Genomic DNA, 14731 nt, shown 5'->3' with positions numbered 1-14731 from the left:
ACTGATTCACCATGAGTTGGGCCAGTGTATGGTGACAGGTAGCGTTCCAGTGATGGCGAATGGGAAGGTCGTCAGGGTTTTCACTGCGTTTCGGCAATGTCACAAGATCATTGTTGACGCGTAGCGTCTGGGAATCGTGGCGGCTTCCCGCACCTCGTTCCCCAGCTCGCCTGTTGTACTTGGCTCGATCTCCAGTAACCGCCACGTCAGTGGCAACTAGGCGGACGACATGGCTAGCATGACTGAGGTCGTTTCCTGCACACACTGTATTCCTTCCTCCCGGCATCAAGTCAACACGCAAGCATATGTTACTGAGATGTGCCCTGATAGACTTCCCAAGTGGCAGCGCCACGTTGGGCAGCAGTTATGTAGAGATCGCATTAGGCGAGGCTCACTCTGTGAGCAACCATCAGGAAAGGGCATGATGCTCCTCCGCTCCGCAACACGCAAAGACGCTACAGCATTGTTTGTTGACACTCCAACGTGGTGCAGAGAACACTTCAGAATCAGATGCCCAACAATCACGTGTTTATTAACCCAAGACACAGCACAGTGTGACAATCCCAGTGGCAGTGTGACGGGCAAAGGCTCACCGCAAGACCAATCGGGTATGCGCACCTAGAGCTAACCTGGTAGGGGTGCACCAAGAGCAAGGATGAGAAGTTGCGAGAGCAAAGATCCCACGTAACCAACTTTCTGTGGGCCTGTGAGCAGCTGTCGCGGTGACAAAGCACTCAGCGGAAGAGAATTGGGTGGAGAAGGCGCCAGGGAGCCGCCATTCAGGAGGCCAATTAGGGCGCATCCCTGTGACTTATGATTGCGCATTGACTTGACTCCAGGAGGAAGAAACATGATTTGCCACCAAATTTGAATCATAGGCCACATACGGCCTCCAAGATCATAGCAGCGTCTGTTGCAATCCCGGAGGCGTTACCCGCGGTCCGTTTGTGCTTCAACACTGCGCATGTTTGCAGCATCACTTTGCATGTCCAGCACTTGCGCTTTCCCTGTGACACAACAGCCCTCACACCATCGAACGATGCATGTCTACTTAAGCATAATCACAGTCATGTCTAGCCACCGACCTAGGCACAGCAGTCACACCTGGCTTAATGATGATTGTATACCTAAGTATAATAATTACAGCTAAATCAAAGGGTAACCATGTGAAACGAAGACTTAACCAGGCTGAACCGAGCTTTTGCTTTGCATATCCAGGGTTAGCTGACCTAAGCCGCAGCCAATTTTTTTTCTTTGGATGTATATTTGTACGTTTTTGCACTTTTGTTTTTGATTTGAGGGTACCACCTGATGGCAGCTGTGGGCCCCAAGCGCGATCAGCCATGTCGTCCAAGATTTATGGCACTGCGCTAGTCTTGAACCTACGTGAGCCACGTGGATGCTGCTTTTGGTGTGATCTGCACCACATGCTCATAATAACCACACTACTTTGGCTCGACCTCCTTGGGATTTGTTTATCAGTGATTACTCACAAGATACTGTCGACCAGGAATTCTCTGGAAATTTGTGAAATTACTTTTGCTGCTGAAACTTTAAAAGTTCGAATTAATAAAATTCGAGATTTAACGAAGCTTTTCACTGCAAGTACATATTGAGGTTTGACTGTGTTAAAATGAACTTTTTACCCCACCACAGGAGCGCCCCGAAGGGGACCAGCCTCGGACCTCCGTGGCGGGAGTGCCACACGGCCATCGGCGCTCAGTCGTGTCTGCTTCCTTGCCCTCTCAGCGGCTGCCAGCACAGTTGCCAAGCACCTTGGGACCCCTGTTCCGCCACTTGCACCAGCGTATGCAACAAATGTGAGCCACACTTTGGGCTGCATCATTTATGTCCTGATGACCGCCACCACAGTGGCAATCAGATAATTTCTTTAATTTCTTTAACAATACCTTTCTTGCTCATAAGTTGCAAATAGTTAAAATATGGAGAATGGTATTTGTCTGAGCTTGTTAGTTGCACATGGCACGAAGGGTTTCTAGCAGGCAGTACTGACCAGGACGAAAGGGGAAATGACCGACTGGACTGGAGTGCTGGACTAGCAACTGAACATTGCATGTTCATTTTGATACATGTTACAGCGCAAGTGTCACGAATTTCAGTAGAAACAAGCAGACAGTATGCAAACATATTAAAAAACGTTTGTCTCAAGAAACAGTTCTAACCAAGAAAAACAAACAGCAAAGTGATCTCACCCTAAATCCTATATACACACAAAGAACGTCCAAAACTAGCTATATATGTACAAAACAACCTAGACCTTAACTCTATGCTGTTCTTCAGTTCGACTAAGCAAGTTCCTTCTATGAATGCTCCCAAATTCATTTCGCCGGCCGCGTCTTCATGGCAGGCCTTTTTTGCCACACGTGTTTCACCCTGTCACTTGTGATATGGGCCACCTTTTGAGGATATTTTTCTAGGGGTGTGCAAATACCGAATAGGAGATTTTGCACCAAATATTGAATCAAATATTGGAAAATATAACACAACCTTGTTTGCTTTCAAATTTTGTGCAAAAAACATAGTGCTGCCCATGCTCAGGAGGCTGATCACATTACTTAACCCTTTCGCTATGGGACCTTTCTGGCCGTGACGCACCCCCAGTGTCGGCTTGGTTTCAGGGAACAAGCATAACAGGGAATGAACATAGCAATTTATTTTTGATTATGATTGGTATACAAATAACATAGTCAATGCAATATGCACATTTCAGTGCTCTGCAGCTGTTAGTAAACATCATCATCAGCAGCAGCCTGACTATAACATCCGTTCAACATCCGAATCTAACGATGCGGAACTCATTTCTTCCACGCATGAGACGCTGTCCGAGTCCAAATCCGAGCTGGGCTCGTATTCTGAATCGGAAGAGCCACCGCTCCAAAGAGCAGACGAAGGTCCCGCGCGCTCAGCCATCTGAAAGTAACCGTGCGCAGGGAGGATGCGCTTTCAGTCGCCCGCACAACGGAGAGAAATGGGAGGTTGTGTGATCAAGAAGACAAAGGGAGATGAAAAGAGGCTAAAACAAAGTTTGAAGGGCTTTACGTTTACTGCTGCAAGTCGGAAGCGAGGGTGCGGCGAGAGAGCGGAAGCAGCAATTGAGTCACTCTTTTCGGAGAGGCAACGGCATGTGCGCCTGAACTTGACGCACCGTAGCACATACACCAACAGAAGAAAAATAAAAGCCTTCAAACCAGTGGAGATGGCGGAACAACCTTTGAACCCATAACCACACACGCGCGACACATGATCCAGCGAACGCGGAGCCACCGCGCCACTCAGCAAAGAGAAAGTGGGGAGTGGCAGTCGCACCGTACTCTTCAATACATGGACTAACACAGCTCGGGGCGAAAATACGAATTTGTAGAAAGAATCAACAGATGGGGCGTGGCCAGTCCAGGAGCGCCAGCTTTGCGCTCAGGCGCGAAATTTTAAACGCACGATAGAGAACGTACCGGTACGTCAGTGACACTGTAGGGGGGAAGCGCGATGACATACCGGTACGTCCGTGACAGCGAAAGGGTTAAAGGGCCCCTCACCAGGTCTCGTAGCAAATTTTGATTATGTGCTGGAAGTTATGTGTCTGTGTGTTCTCTAGATAGCGTACTACAGAAAAATGTTTTCAAATCGGCTCATTAACAGCTGAGATAGAAATATTTTAGTGTCGCGAACCCATGATTTCAGGAGGCGAGCTTCACCGCAGACATTGACGCTCTCTCCACTTTCCCCATCTAGACTCCACAAGCGAAATTCCTTCCTTGTGTTCTCCCACACCGTACCTCGAGGATTGCATGACGTATATGTCACTGGCCCCACCTTCATTTTTTTTTTCTCCTCACTTCTTTGCGGCGCGGTGCACTTCTGCTGATGCCATCGCATGCGAGCTGTTGTGATTGTCTTGTTTCGCACAGCGCACGATCTTGTGTGCTGTGCACTAGAACAACCAACAAGCAGTGCAAGTGAGTGCTGCACTAAAGCTGAGGCAGACATGCGGATCACAGACCATGATTATTATATGTTAGATTATAGATTATTAGATCAGTTGGGATCAAAAAAGATGCTCTGCTTCACATTGCCGCATATGGCAACCAAGCCCACATGTTTATTACATGGAGTAACTGTGTTTATAAAGGGGTTGTTCCAAATTATTGGCGGAAGATTCGCCGGTTAAATCGTGACCGCCGAGTGTTAAGGATTGAACCCTTGAACGCTTGAAAATGAAGTAACCTCAAAAATTATCAAGGATAAGCTATGCATATCAATTTCAGAGCTTGAAAGAATACATAGACTTGGTGCTAGAGGAAAGAATAAAGTGCGACCTGTTATCTTCAAACTGGTGGATTACAGAGACAAAATAACTACTAAGAACTCCAGTAAATTGAAGGATTCGAGCCTTTCAGTGAGTGAAGACTTTTCATTAAGATTATGTACCATACGTAAAGTAAAGTAAATGATAAATTTTTTTGCTGGGGACGACAAAAAGGCTGATAAGGTAGAAATAAAAAAAAATGTGCCTGCTCAGCGCAACGATGCACGCAGCACACAGCGCCAACATGATTAACCATTGTTAACATAAATGCGAGGAGCATTGCAAATAAAACTGTCAAACTTGAAGCATTTCTGCTTGAACATGGTCCTGCTGTTGTCACTATAACTGAAACGTGGTTATCACCGTGCATACAATCCTCCCGTGTTCTTCCTCCTGGTTATGGTGTTTTGTGCAAAGACAGATCGTCGCGTGGTGGTGGCATTGCGATTTTAGTTAAAGACAGTCTTCATTTTGTTGCATTGCCCGAAGTTGATGATATCGAAGCACTCTGGTGGGGGTAAAATTGTAATAGACCAGGTCACCATTTATCTTGGAACAGTGTTCCGACCACCAAATTCTAGCGCTGACATCCTGCACGTGCTGAATGACTATATCAAACGTTATTTTCGTGATTCTAAGACAGTCCTTCTTACTGGCGATTTCAGTCTCCCGAGAATGTCGTGGGATGCACTTGATAGTGGCGATGTTGATCAAACAGATGCTGATGCACTGCTTGACATAGCATTCAATTTTGGGTTGGAACAGATTGTTCGTGAACCTACAAGTGTAACCCCCACAAGCAGTAACACCCTTGATTTGATCTTCATATGTGATTCTATTCCTGACAATAACATTTTATGTGAAGTAATGGCTGGCATGTCTGACTACATGGCAACCAAATGCGTTATTTCACATCTTGCACCTCGTGCCCGTGAAAAATCTGTATCTCGGTTTCTAGACTGGACAAATGCTGACGACGTCAGTATACTTGACTTCTTGGGGCTATCATACCTTGAATTTTGATGTTGTTTTAATGATCCGACTGTGTCTACTAATGACCTGTGGCCCACATACTACAGTGCATATTGTGGTTTGTTCCAATAAAAACGAAGACAGTACGAAAGAATAACCCATGAATATCCCGCGAGATTATTCATATGAAGCACCGAATCACGAGGCTAAGAAAAGCTAAAAACAAGCACAGGTCCCCTCACACGGCCAGTCGTGTTCAGGACCTCTCGCGAACACTGAAGGAAGTAATAAAGAAGGAAAGATGCAAATATTTAAACGTTACCCTAAGCAACTTTATTGCAACCGCACTGAACAAATTCTGGAACTACTTGCGCAAAAAAGAAAGTGTCAGCATGGCAACCTACCGCCAGACGATGCTTTGAAACTGGCGAACAATTTCAATGAGCACTTCAAATCTGTGTTCACTCTGGACAATGGCATTATACCTACCTCAGAATCATTAATGCCCAACGAGAAAAAAATAGATGACGTCACACCTTCAGAGTCCGGGATATTTTCATTACTGCTAAATATCGACACAAAAAAATCCTGTGGCCCTGACAACATTCCAAATACTTTTCTGAAGCGGTACGCTATATGGGTATGCAAGTACTTACTCCTTATTTACTCAAAGTCCCTAGAAGCAGGCCAGGTACCCAATGATTGGAAAATTGCAAAAGTTGTGCCTGTGTTTAAATCAGGTGACCGCTCCAATCCTTCAGACTTTTGTCCCATATCTCTCACTTGTTCTGCATGCAAAATACTTGAGCACATTATTCTCAAGCACATTTTAAGCTTTATTGAGGACTGTAATATACTTATTCCTAACCAACACGGTTTTAGAAAGGGTTTGTCTACTACCACACAGCTGCTAGAAACTATTCATGACCTGGCATCAATTATTGATGAGCGCAGACAAATTGACATGATCTTCCTTGACCTATCTAAAGCTTTTGACCATGTATCTCACCCTAAATTACTATATAAACTTAACAACCTTCTGGGGTTAAATTCTATTACAAATTAGATAAAATCATACCTATCTGGTCGATACCAATTTGTTCAATATCAAGATCAATGCATAAATTATGTCAAAGTTTCCTCTGGGGTACCCCAGGGTACTGTTCTTGCACCGCTTTTCTTCCTCTTGTACATCAACGATATACTGCTCAATGTAGATGTCACAGTTGGCATGTTTGCAGATGGCTGCATTATTTATAATGAAATTAAGGATCATAATGATCACATTGTTCTAAACAACTGAATGTCTTGTATTGAGGACTGGTGTCAAGACTGGCAGATGACCATTAATTCAGCAAAAAAAAAACAGTATTTATGTCAGTGGCAAGGAAGAAAAAACCCCTTAATTTCAAATGTATCATTAACCAAACATAAATAAAATCTGTGGATGAATTTAAATACCTTGGTGTTATTCTTTCATCTTACCTAAAGTGGAGCAAGCAAGTCTTTCACATAACAAGTAAAGCTCTCACCGCGCTCTTTTCGCTCAAACTATCTCTCTTCCACATCCCCTACTACTAAGCTACTGGCTTACGCATCCATAGTTTGTCCGATACTTGAATATAACGTTATCTACTGGTTTCCTCATGCAAAACAACTTGTAGCGAAATTGGAAGGGGTCCAGAGGAGGGCAGTTCGATTCATTTATTATAAATATTGTTACGGGGTTAAAAACAGTCAGACATATATTTACAAGATATTTACAATAATTGTGGCAGCTGACAAGATGGTAGACAGCGTGCGAATTCCAGAGCGTTGTCATCTTCGGACCAAGCTGAAAACATCTTCTTCGTCAGTGTGTCACATGACCCCCGGTAGCTGAAGCACTGGCTCGGTGCTGGTTAGGAGGCGGGCGAGCGATACAACTCAAGGCTCGCGACGTGGACCACGTCGGAGCGATGCTGAGCCACGGTTGGCCCAAGAGTGGCGATTTCGTACATGTTGTCAGTTACTTGACGTAGGACACGGTAAGGGCCAGAGTAGCGTGACAGTAACATAACTTCTACGAGAGGCCAACGCGTCGGGTCACTTTGGCAGCATCACCTCCAGGTGCTCGTAAGCTTGCGCCGGAAGGAGCCAGGGGACGGTGATCGACGAGATGGGGGCGATCGGGAGAAGCGGTGACGTGGCGAAGGAGAGCGGCTAGAGCGGGTAGGCAGATAAGGGTTGCCAGAATTTGCTGGCTGCGTTTGCGGGGGGAACCGAAGATCAGCATGAGGGCCGTGGGATGGGAGGTAGGGCCAGGGGGTCGAATTCCACGAAGACCGGCGGTGACGTGAAATATAGCCGATACCGCCACAAGTGAAGCATATAGGCTTGTCCTCTGGAGTGCACCATTCAGCCGGGTTGTGATACCGCTTTGGGGCACTCAGGCTGCGGGTGCGTATGACAGTGCTGGACGGAGTGTAGTCAGGCCGATTAACTGAGCAGATGTTGGTCAAGCCAACGTTGGCCAATTCTTGGCGCACGATGGACTGTATCAGTGAGACGGTCGCCTGGCAATTTTCGGGGCCATGGGTTGGGGTTGTGACAGGAGATGCGGCTTCTATTTCACGTCGAATGATATGTAGGATGTCATCAGAGTGATTGGGCGTTGGCGGACTGTGGAAGTCTTCGCAGGAGGATGTACCATATTTACACGATTGTAAGTGGACTCGAATGTAAGTTGACCCCCCCCATATCTCCTGACAGGGAAAAAAAGAGAGCATACCGGAGGGCGCATTTGATAACAAAAATTTATTAGTAGCCGACATGGTCACTGGACTACTCGCCTTCACTAGTGCTGCCATCGTCATCATTGCTATGGTCCCACAGCACGTCGTTGTCCAGTGAAATTTCACATTTTGCAAACGACCGCACCACGGCATCTTGTGGAACAGCAGCCCACGCCGAATGCACCCAACCACACGCAGCCGTCAGGGAGGCTCTTTTGACAGGTCCGGTTGGCGCAATTTCACGGTCTTCTGCCGCCAGCCACTCGTTGCACTCACGGCGGAGCAGGTCCTTAAAAGGCGAAGATCCAGACTTGTTTAATGACCATTTTTTTAGGGTTTAGGGACCGATGACATATTTCAGCGACGTAAACCACAAGCTTAGCCTACAGCTCGGGAAAGCGTCCACAGACTTCGGCACATGGGAAATTCCTCACTTGCCGCCACAGGTGAAAATTTCGCTTTGCTGCAGTCGCCACTCTCACACCACCTGTTCAGAAACATCGAACTTGCGGCCTGCTGCGCAGTGATTTGTTTCTTTGGCATAAAGGATGGCAGCCCTCGTGAACGCTGCTGTGAACGAGTGCCGAATAATTAGTGGGCCTGGAGCACTCATGACGACTGAGGAAGCATAGAAGTAGCACGTAGCCGGCAGTCAAGTGGAACGTGTCAAACCAATGCCTTTCATCAAGCTATACAGAAAGCTAAGCGCAATAGGGAAAGAGAAACCCGCGAGCAGTGTCTGCTCTTCCATCAACTACCGATATTCCCGGCAAGTGCCACCGTTCTGAGGGTGCCACCGCGAATGGAACAGCGGCACTTCCATCAACTATCGACACCCCCCCCCCATGAGTGTTGCGTGCACTGTAAAACTCTCAAAAATGTTGAAAAACCCTCCCGAAAAGTGAACAAACATGCGGGATAGGGAAAAGCTACGGGTAGGGCCATAGAGCAAACATAAAATTGTAACTGTGTTGTAGCTCCCGTTGGCCTCGCTTTTTGGTGAGACCATTGGTCTCACCAAAATGCGAGACCGAGACTTACAAAAGGGAGACTTACAATCATGTAAATACGGTAGCAGCCGTGTTGGGAAGACGGGGAAATGGCTGGGCAATGCGGCGACTCTTGACTTCTTCAAACCGCCGGCATTCGGTAATAATGGCTTGCACAGTGTAAGAATTCTTGAAAACAAGGAGGTGGAAGGCATCACTGCGGCTATGCCCTTAATGACATGTGCGACTTTATCAGGTTCGGACATCTTCGAATCCACTTTGCTGCACAGAGCGAGCGCATCCTGGATGTACGTAAGGTAGAATTCAGTGCACGTCTGGACATGCGAAGCGAGATCTTTTTGGGTAGCGCGCTGACGTCCAAAAGGCTTGCCAAACAAATCCTTGAGCTTCTGTTTACAAATGTCCCAACTGGTAAGTTCCTCCTCCTGGGTCTTAAATCAGACGCGTGCCGTGCCCGCGAGGTAAAATATCAAATTAGCGAGCATGATGGTCTGATCCCTATGGTTGCTGGCGCTCACCCGCTCATATAGTTGAAGCCAGTCTTCAACATCAGTGTCGTCGGTGCCAGAAAAGGTTCCTGGGTCGCGGGGTTTTGCTAGAATGACGAAGCATCCTCGCCTTGTGCTGGCATTGTAGATGCAGCCAAGGAGTGCCTGCTGTGTAAATCCGTCTTGATAATGATCCCGCAACCTCCACCAAAAATGTTACGGGATTAAAAACAGTCAGACATATATTTACAAGATAGTTACAATAATTGTAGCAGCTGACAAGATGGTAGGCAGCGCGCGAAGTCCAGAGCGTCGTTTTCTTCGGACCAAGCTGAAAACATCTCCGTCAATGTGTCACAATATCGAAGACACGGCTCTCCCAGCAATCTCGTTAACCCTTTGAGGGTAGAATTATCTTGAAAAAAGCTTTCCCAGGTGGTCAAATTACTTTATTGCGGATCTTGAATGTACGAAATGTATAAAGTCGGAAATAAATAGTAAAACAAAATTAGGAACAGTATTTTGGTGTCGGCATCACTCAGAACTGCAAAATGGTCAATATTATTTCAGAGTGAGGTACTCCTTGAAACACGGATCTACACACAGCACCTTATCACAGTCTGCACACCTAAAATGCGTGTCTGTTCTCCTCTTGGAGCGACGAGTTGTGTTGACACTGTGGGGATGCGCGACACTCACGCGTCCCCTGAGATGTAGTTTTCCCGCATGGCTCCTGTCTTCTGCAGTGCAGCGTCGCCGCGTGGCCTGACGCCCGCGGCGGTCGGAGTGGTTGAGGTGCAGTGCGAGAGACGGCATGAGTGTTGCACTGCTGACGCCGCCTACAGGCGGGGCTACTTGGGCGCGGGAAAGGAAGGCTCGCTCTCTTGGGTTCGAGATCGTCAAGCGGCGCGGACGTCCCCCGCGGGCGCCGATCCATGCTTCTGCGAGACCGTTTCGCGTGGCCACCTTCGAACGCGCCACCGTTCGCGTGACCGTACGCACGAACGACCAGGCGTTGGGATCCAGCATGGGGCGAACATATTCGCTCGTTATCCGGTCGCAGTGAGTCGGACTTCTAGATTTGTCGCGCGCCCATCGGCATGTTTTGTGGATTAGCAACTCGGCTAGCAGGCATTGATCTATGAAAGGTGCAATAAATGCCCTTGTGATTGTTTGCACTACTATGTTGTCTTTCCTTTGTCCCAAGAGAACGGGTTTGAGAACCCCACATCTGGCTGCCCAACGTGGACCTCTTGGGACATCGGACGATAGATTTAACAGTTTTGCTTCGTTCGAGACCTTTGTTTGAACCGGAGCGTAGGGCTAGCGTGGATTTTGATCACTAGCGTTGGCGGCGTGCTTTCTTGAGCAAGGCGACGGTGGCTGAACTGTGTTTGAACATGTCAACATGCTAAGCCTTTTCGCAAGTGTTTTTTTTTTTTTTTATGACATTCGTCTGTACGAGACCCACGTGGTCTGCATCCTGGGAGAGCGAGGCTTAGCGCCCGTGGAGCATTCACAAGCCTGAAGCGAGTGAGTACGGAAGCCTTGTGGGTGGTCCGAATTTCTCATGTAAATAGCTTCTCCTATCTCTTTGACTCGGATGAAGTCGCGGCTCTGGGAGCCGGGTGGCTGCGGGCCACGGGTGCCACTATGCGCTGACTGGTATTGCGGCCTGGCACCGGGCGCTTCGACACCGTCTGGGACAGTGGGCGCCGTCAACTCTGATGCTGTGTGCACCGAGCTGAGTAGGACCACCTCACAGAGCTGACGTCTCCTCGCAGCTGCCTGTTTTGCGCTCAGTTTGGGTGTTGTTTTTGGATGCCGGTTGTTGTCAGGGTAGTGACGCTTTAGGCCTAAGGCTTTACGAAGCTGCCTGTCGCACGTGGAGGGACACAACCTGGTGGACCGTGGCGTTGAGGTGTTGCAATTTGCTTCTCTCATTCTATTTAGCCTCGCACGACTTGAAATTACTCGTTCGACTCAAGGAAGCGAGCTTCGTTCACATGAACTTAGCATCTGAGTAGCTGCCCGATCTTTTGCTAGCCGAGTTGAACATCGTACCACGTGGGCGATGCGCATGCAGACTTCCTCTCCCTGGCACTACTTTAGTGTTTGCCGAGTGCGTTGAGTGTACGCAGCATGATTGGAGTCACCCCTGGCTTACTGTCACCTGCACATTATCTGCGCTGCTGCACCGGACTACGATCGAGCCACCCCGAGCGATGGTGATGCTGTGGCCAGTTCGGCGCAGCGACTTCGGCGGCCGCCTGTATCCAGCTCACTATCCTCGGCAGTGGAGAAAAGAGCTGGCGGTCACCGACAGCTGCTGCAGCTCTCGCCAGCAGGGCGCGTCGCCGCGAGCGACGCGCAGCGACGCTTGCTCGTGCCGAATACTGCGTCGCCATTTCCGGAGTCCTGGCCTGGAAACGTGCCGTCGAGTCTGCAAAGCTGCCGCTGTGACCAGCGGACGCCGGCGGTGTACGCAGGGACAATGTCGGCTCGCATGCTATTGTCACATGGTGGTGACGTTGAAGAACACAGTAGCAAATACTGTGAAAGACAAAACTAACTTTTATTGGGCGAACCTGTGCCCACAAAAACAGGCTACACTTATAGCACAACGATAGCGGCGAACACGGTCGGCGATCGTCGAAAATCTGATCAGCGGGCCAAGTGCGTCGGCTTTTATAGATCGGTCGTCGAATGTTCCAGATTGACCGCTGGGACCCGCGTGTCTTCCACAAAGTTCTACACTATTCGCGTCGCACATAGATGCAATCAGATTACACAAGTTGCGGTGAAAGACAGTGGACGGAATCATCGATAACATTCCAGAAACTTCTTTTACATGCAGGCGCGTTTTGCGCTGTGCGATAACATTTGTTAGGTGGCGAAACGTGGTCGCCCGATAAAGTTAAGTACATGTGTCACTATGGACAGCGTGCGGACATTTCCTCGGCGCGGCCACTGTTGAATGTTCTACCTTGTTCGCGAAGCACGCGTTGATGTTAGACCGTGGGACATGTTTTGACGCAATATGTAGTCATTTAAGGTTGGGGGGATGTGGGGACGCGTGACTCTCACGCGCTCCCTGAGATCTAGTTTTTCCGCATGGCTCCTGTCTTCTGCAGTGCGGCGTTGCCGCGTGGCCTGGCACCCGCAGCAGTCGGAGTGGTTGAAGCGCAGTGCGAGAGATGGCGCGAGTGTTGCGCTGCTAGCGCCGCCTCACGGCAGGGTTACTTGGGGGTGCGGGAAAGATAAGGGTCGCTCTTGGGCGGCGGGCTGACAAGTGCCGCGGACGTCCCGCGCGCGCACCGATCCATGCTTCTGCGAGACCGCCTCGCGTGGCCTGCCTTCGAACGCACCACCGTTCACGTGACCGTAGGCCCGAACGACCTGGCGCCGGGATCCAGCATGGGGCGAACATATTCGCTTGCTATCCAGTCACGGTGAGTCGGACTTCTAGATTTGTCGCACCACGTACCCGAGCACACGAGGGTTGGACCCTCCCGCGTGTAGCCGTGCGCGGCTTAGCCGTGTCCGGGGAAAGGGGGATCCTGGGGGTTGAGCCGATGCCGGGTGTTTGGACCTTTAAGGCCCCCCGGCGGAGGCAACACACCTCTTTGGCCTCTGCTTCACGTAGACGGCACCCCCGGACTGACCCACCCGGGGGAAATCGGTAGTTGCCTTTTCCTGTCTCTCTCTCCCTATTACCTTCGTCTTTCCCTTACTTTCCGCCTTTCCTGTCTCCTTCTCATTTCTTTATTACTTCCGACCTTCCTGGCAGCAAGGGTTAACCTTGTGTGAGTAGCCAACCTTGGTTATGTCATATTGGGTTATAGTGGCAACGTACAGCTGGCGTTTGCAGGCCCTGTTTTTCAGGCCCTGCAGCGTCCCCTTGTTGGACTCCATGGTGGGTGGCTGGCGTTGCTGCCGAAAACTACACGTCCGCACATGGCTACTTCCTTCCCTTCACTACCTGATCGCCCTCAGAAAAGAGGGCGCACCGATGAAGTCTTTCAATTTTTTGGCCGCCAAAAAGAATCGTTCCCGCGTTTCCATGTTATCCATTCTGCAAAACCAGATAAACCAGTAAGAACTATCTCACCCTTCCTTGTTTCGAAGTCATTGACTGAAGCCTTTGGTCCTGGATATAAGGCGTCGAGGATGGCAAGCGGGGATCTCCTCTTGGAGCTCCGCGATCAAAAACAATATGAAAAATTGTCAACACTAGTGTCATTTGGGGAAACCCAGATAATTATAACCCCGCACCGCACGATGAACACCACCCGTGGTGTTGTCTCTGACGATGACTTGATGGAGCTCACTGAGGCTGAACTCTTGGAGGGCTTCAGTGACCAGAATGTTATAAATGTTAAACGAATTAAGATGAGGCGAGATGGAAAAGAGATCAAGACGAAACACCTGATACTCACTTTCGGCTCTAGTGTCCTTCCCGAGTCCATCGAGGCTGGTTATATCAAACTTCGTGTTCGACCATACGTTCCCAATCCTCTCAGATGCTTTAAGTGCCAACGTTTCGGCCACAGTTCACAGAACTGTCGAGGCCGGCTGACTTGTGCCAAGTGCAGTGACAATGAACACTCCTCCGAAACGTGCCAGAACACCCCACACTGTGTCAACTGTGATGGCGAGCATGCCGCATACTCGCGCGCCTGCCCGTCCTGGAAAAAAGAAAAAGAAATTGTGACCATAAAAGTAAAAGAAAATATCACTTTCAAAGAGGCACGGAGGCGGGTGTCATACCTGTCTAAGAGCAGCTTTGCCGATGTGGCGCGTAAGGGGGCAGCGTCACAAAGGCCTCCGGCGGCTGTCCGACCCACAGGCAGTGAGTCGGCAGCTACGCCATCTGCCCCCGCGGCGGTTGCAGCTAGCGCTGCTCCGTCAACACAGCAGAGGGGACCATCGACCCCGAAGGTGGGCACAGCCGAGGCTGCGCCAACATCCCCGGCCCCTCCCAGCGCTGGCAACAGCCGGCGCAGCCAAATCCCGCAGGGTGCCCCATCGACCTCCGGGCTGGTGGGCGCAGGGGTCTTGCCCTCCAAGGCGGGACCCTCTCAGGAAACTTCTCGCTCGCAAGAGCAGGTGTCCGGCGCCTCACAAGAGGCAATGGACACTACACCTATTCTCAAGGCGCAC

At 49.4% G+C, this 14731-nt stretch overlaps 1 protein-coding gene across 12 annotated transcripts in view; it reads left to right on the top strand.

Annotated features, from left to right (window-relative positions):
- The window catches only part of LOC142580151 (uncharacterized), a 750235-nt gene that overhangs the window by 507545 nt on the left and 227959 nt on the right, over window positions 1–14731 (top strand). For all 12 annotated transcript variants that reach the window (XR_012827590.1, XM_075690998.1, XM_075691004.1 and 9 more), the window contains one exon: window positions 1657–1820. Coding sequence is in view for 11 of the 12 variants with exons in the window: in XM_075690998.1 (XP_075547113.1) it covers window positions 1657–1820 (164 nt within the window). In the remaining variant the exon portion in view is untranslated. The remainder of the gene's footprint in view (window positions 1–1656; window positions 1821–14731) is intronic.

Source organism: Dermacentor variabilis, chromosome 4, assembly GCF_050947875.1.
Source record: "Dermacentor variabilis isolate Ectoservices chromosome 4, ASM5094787v1, whole genome shotgun sequence".
Lineage (NCBI taxonomy): Eukaryota > Metazoa > Arthropoda > Arachnida > Ixodida > Ixodidae > Dermacentor > Dermacentor variabilis.
Note: the sequence above shows the minus strand (reverse complement) of the source record. Positions and strands in the feature narration are given on the sequence as shown.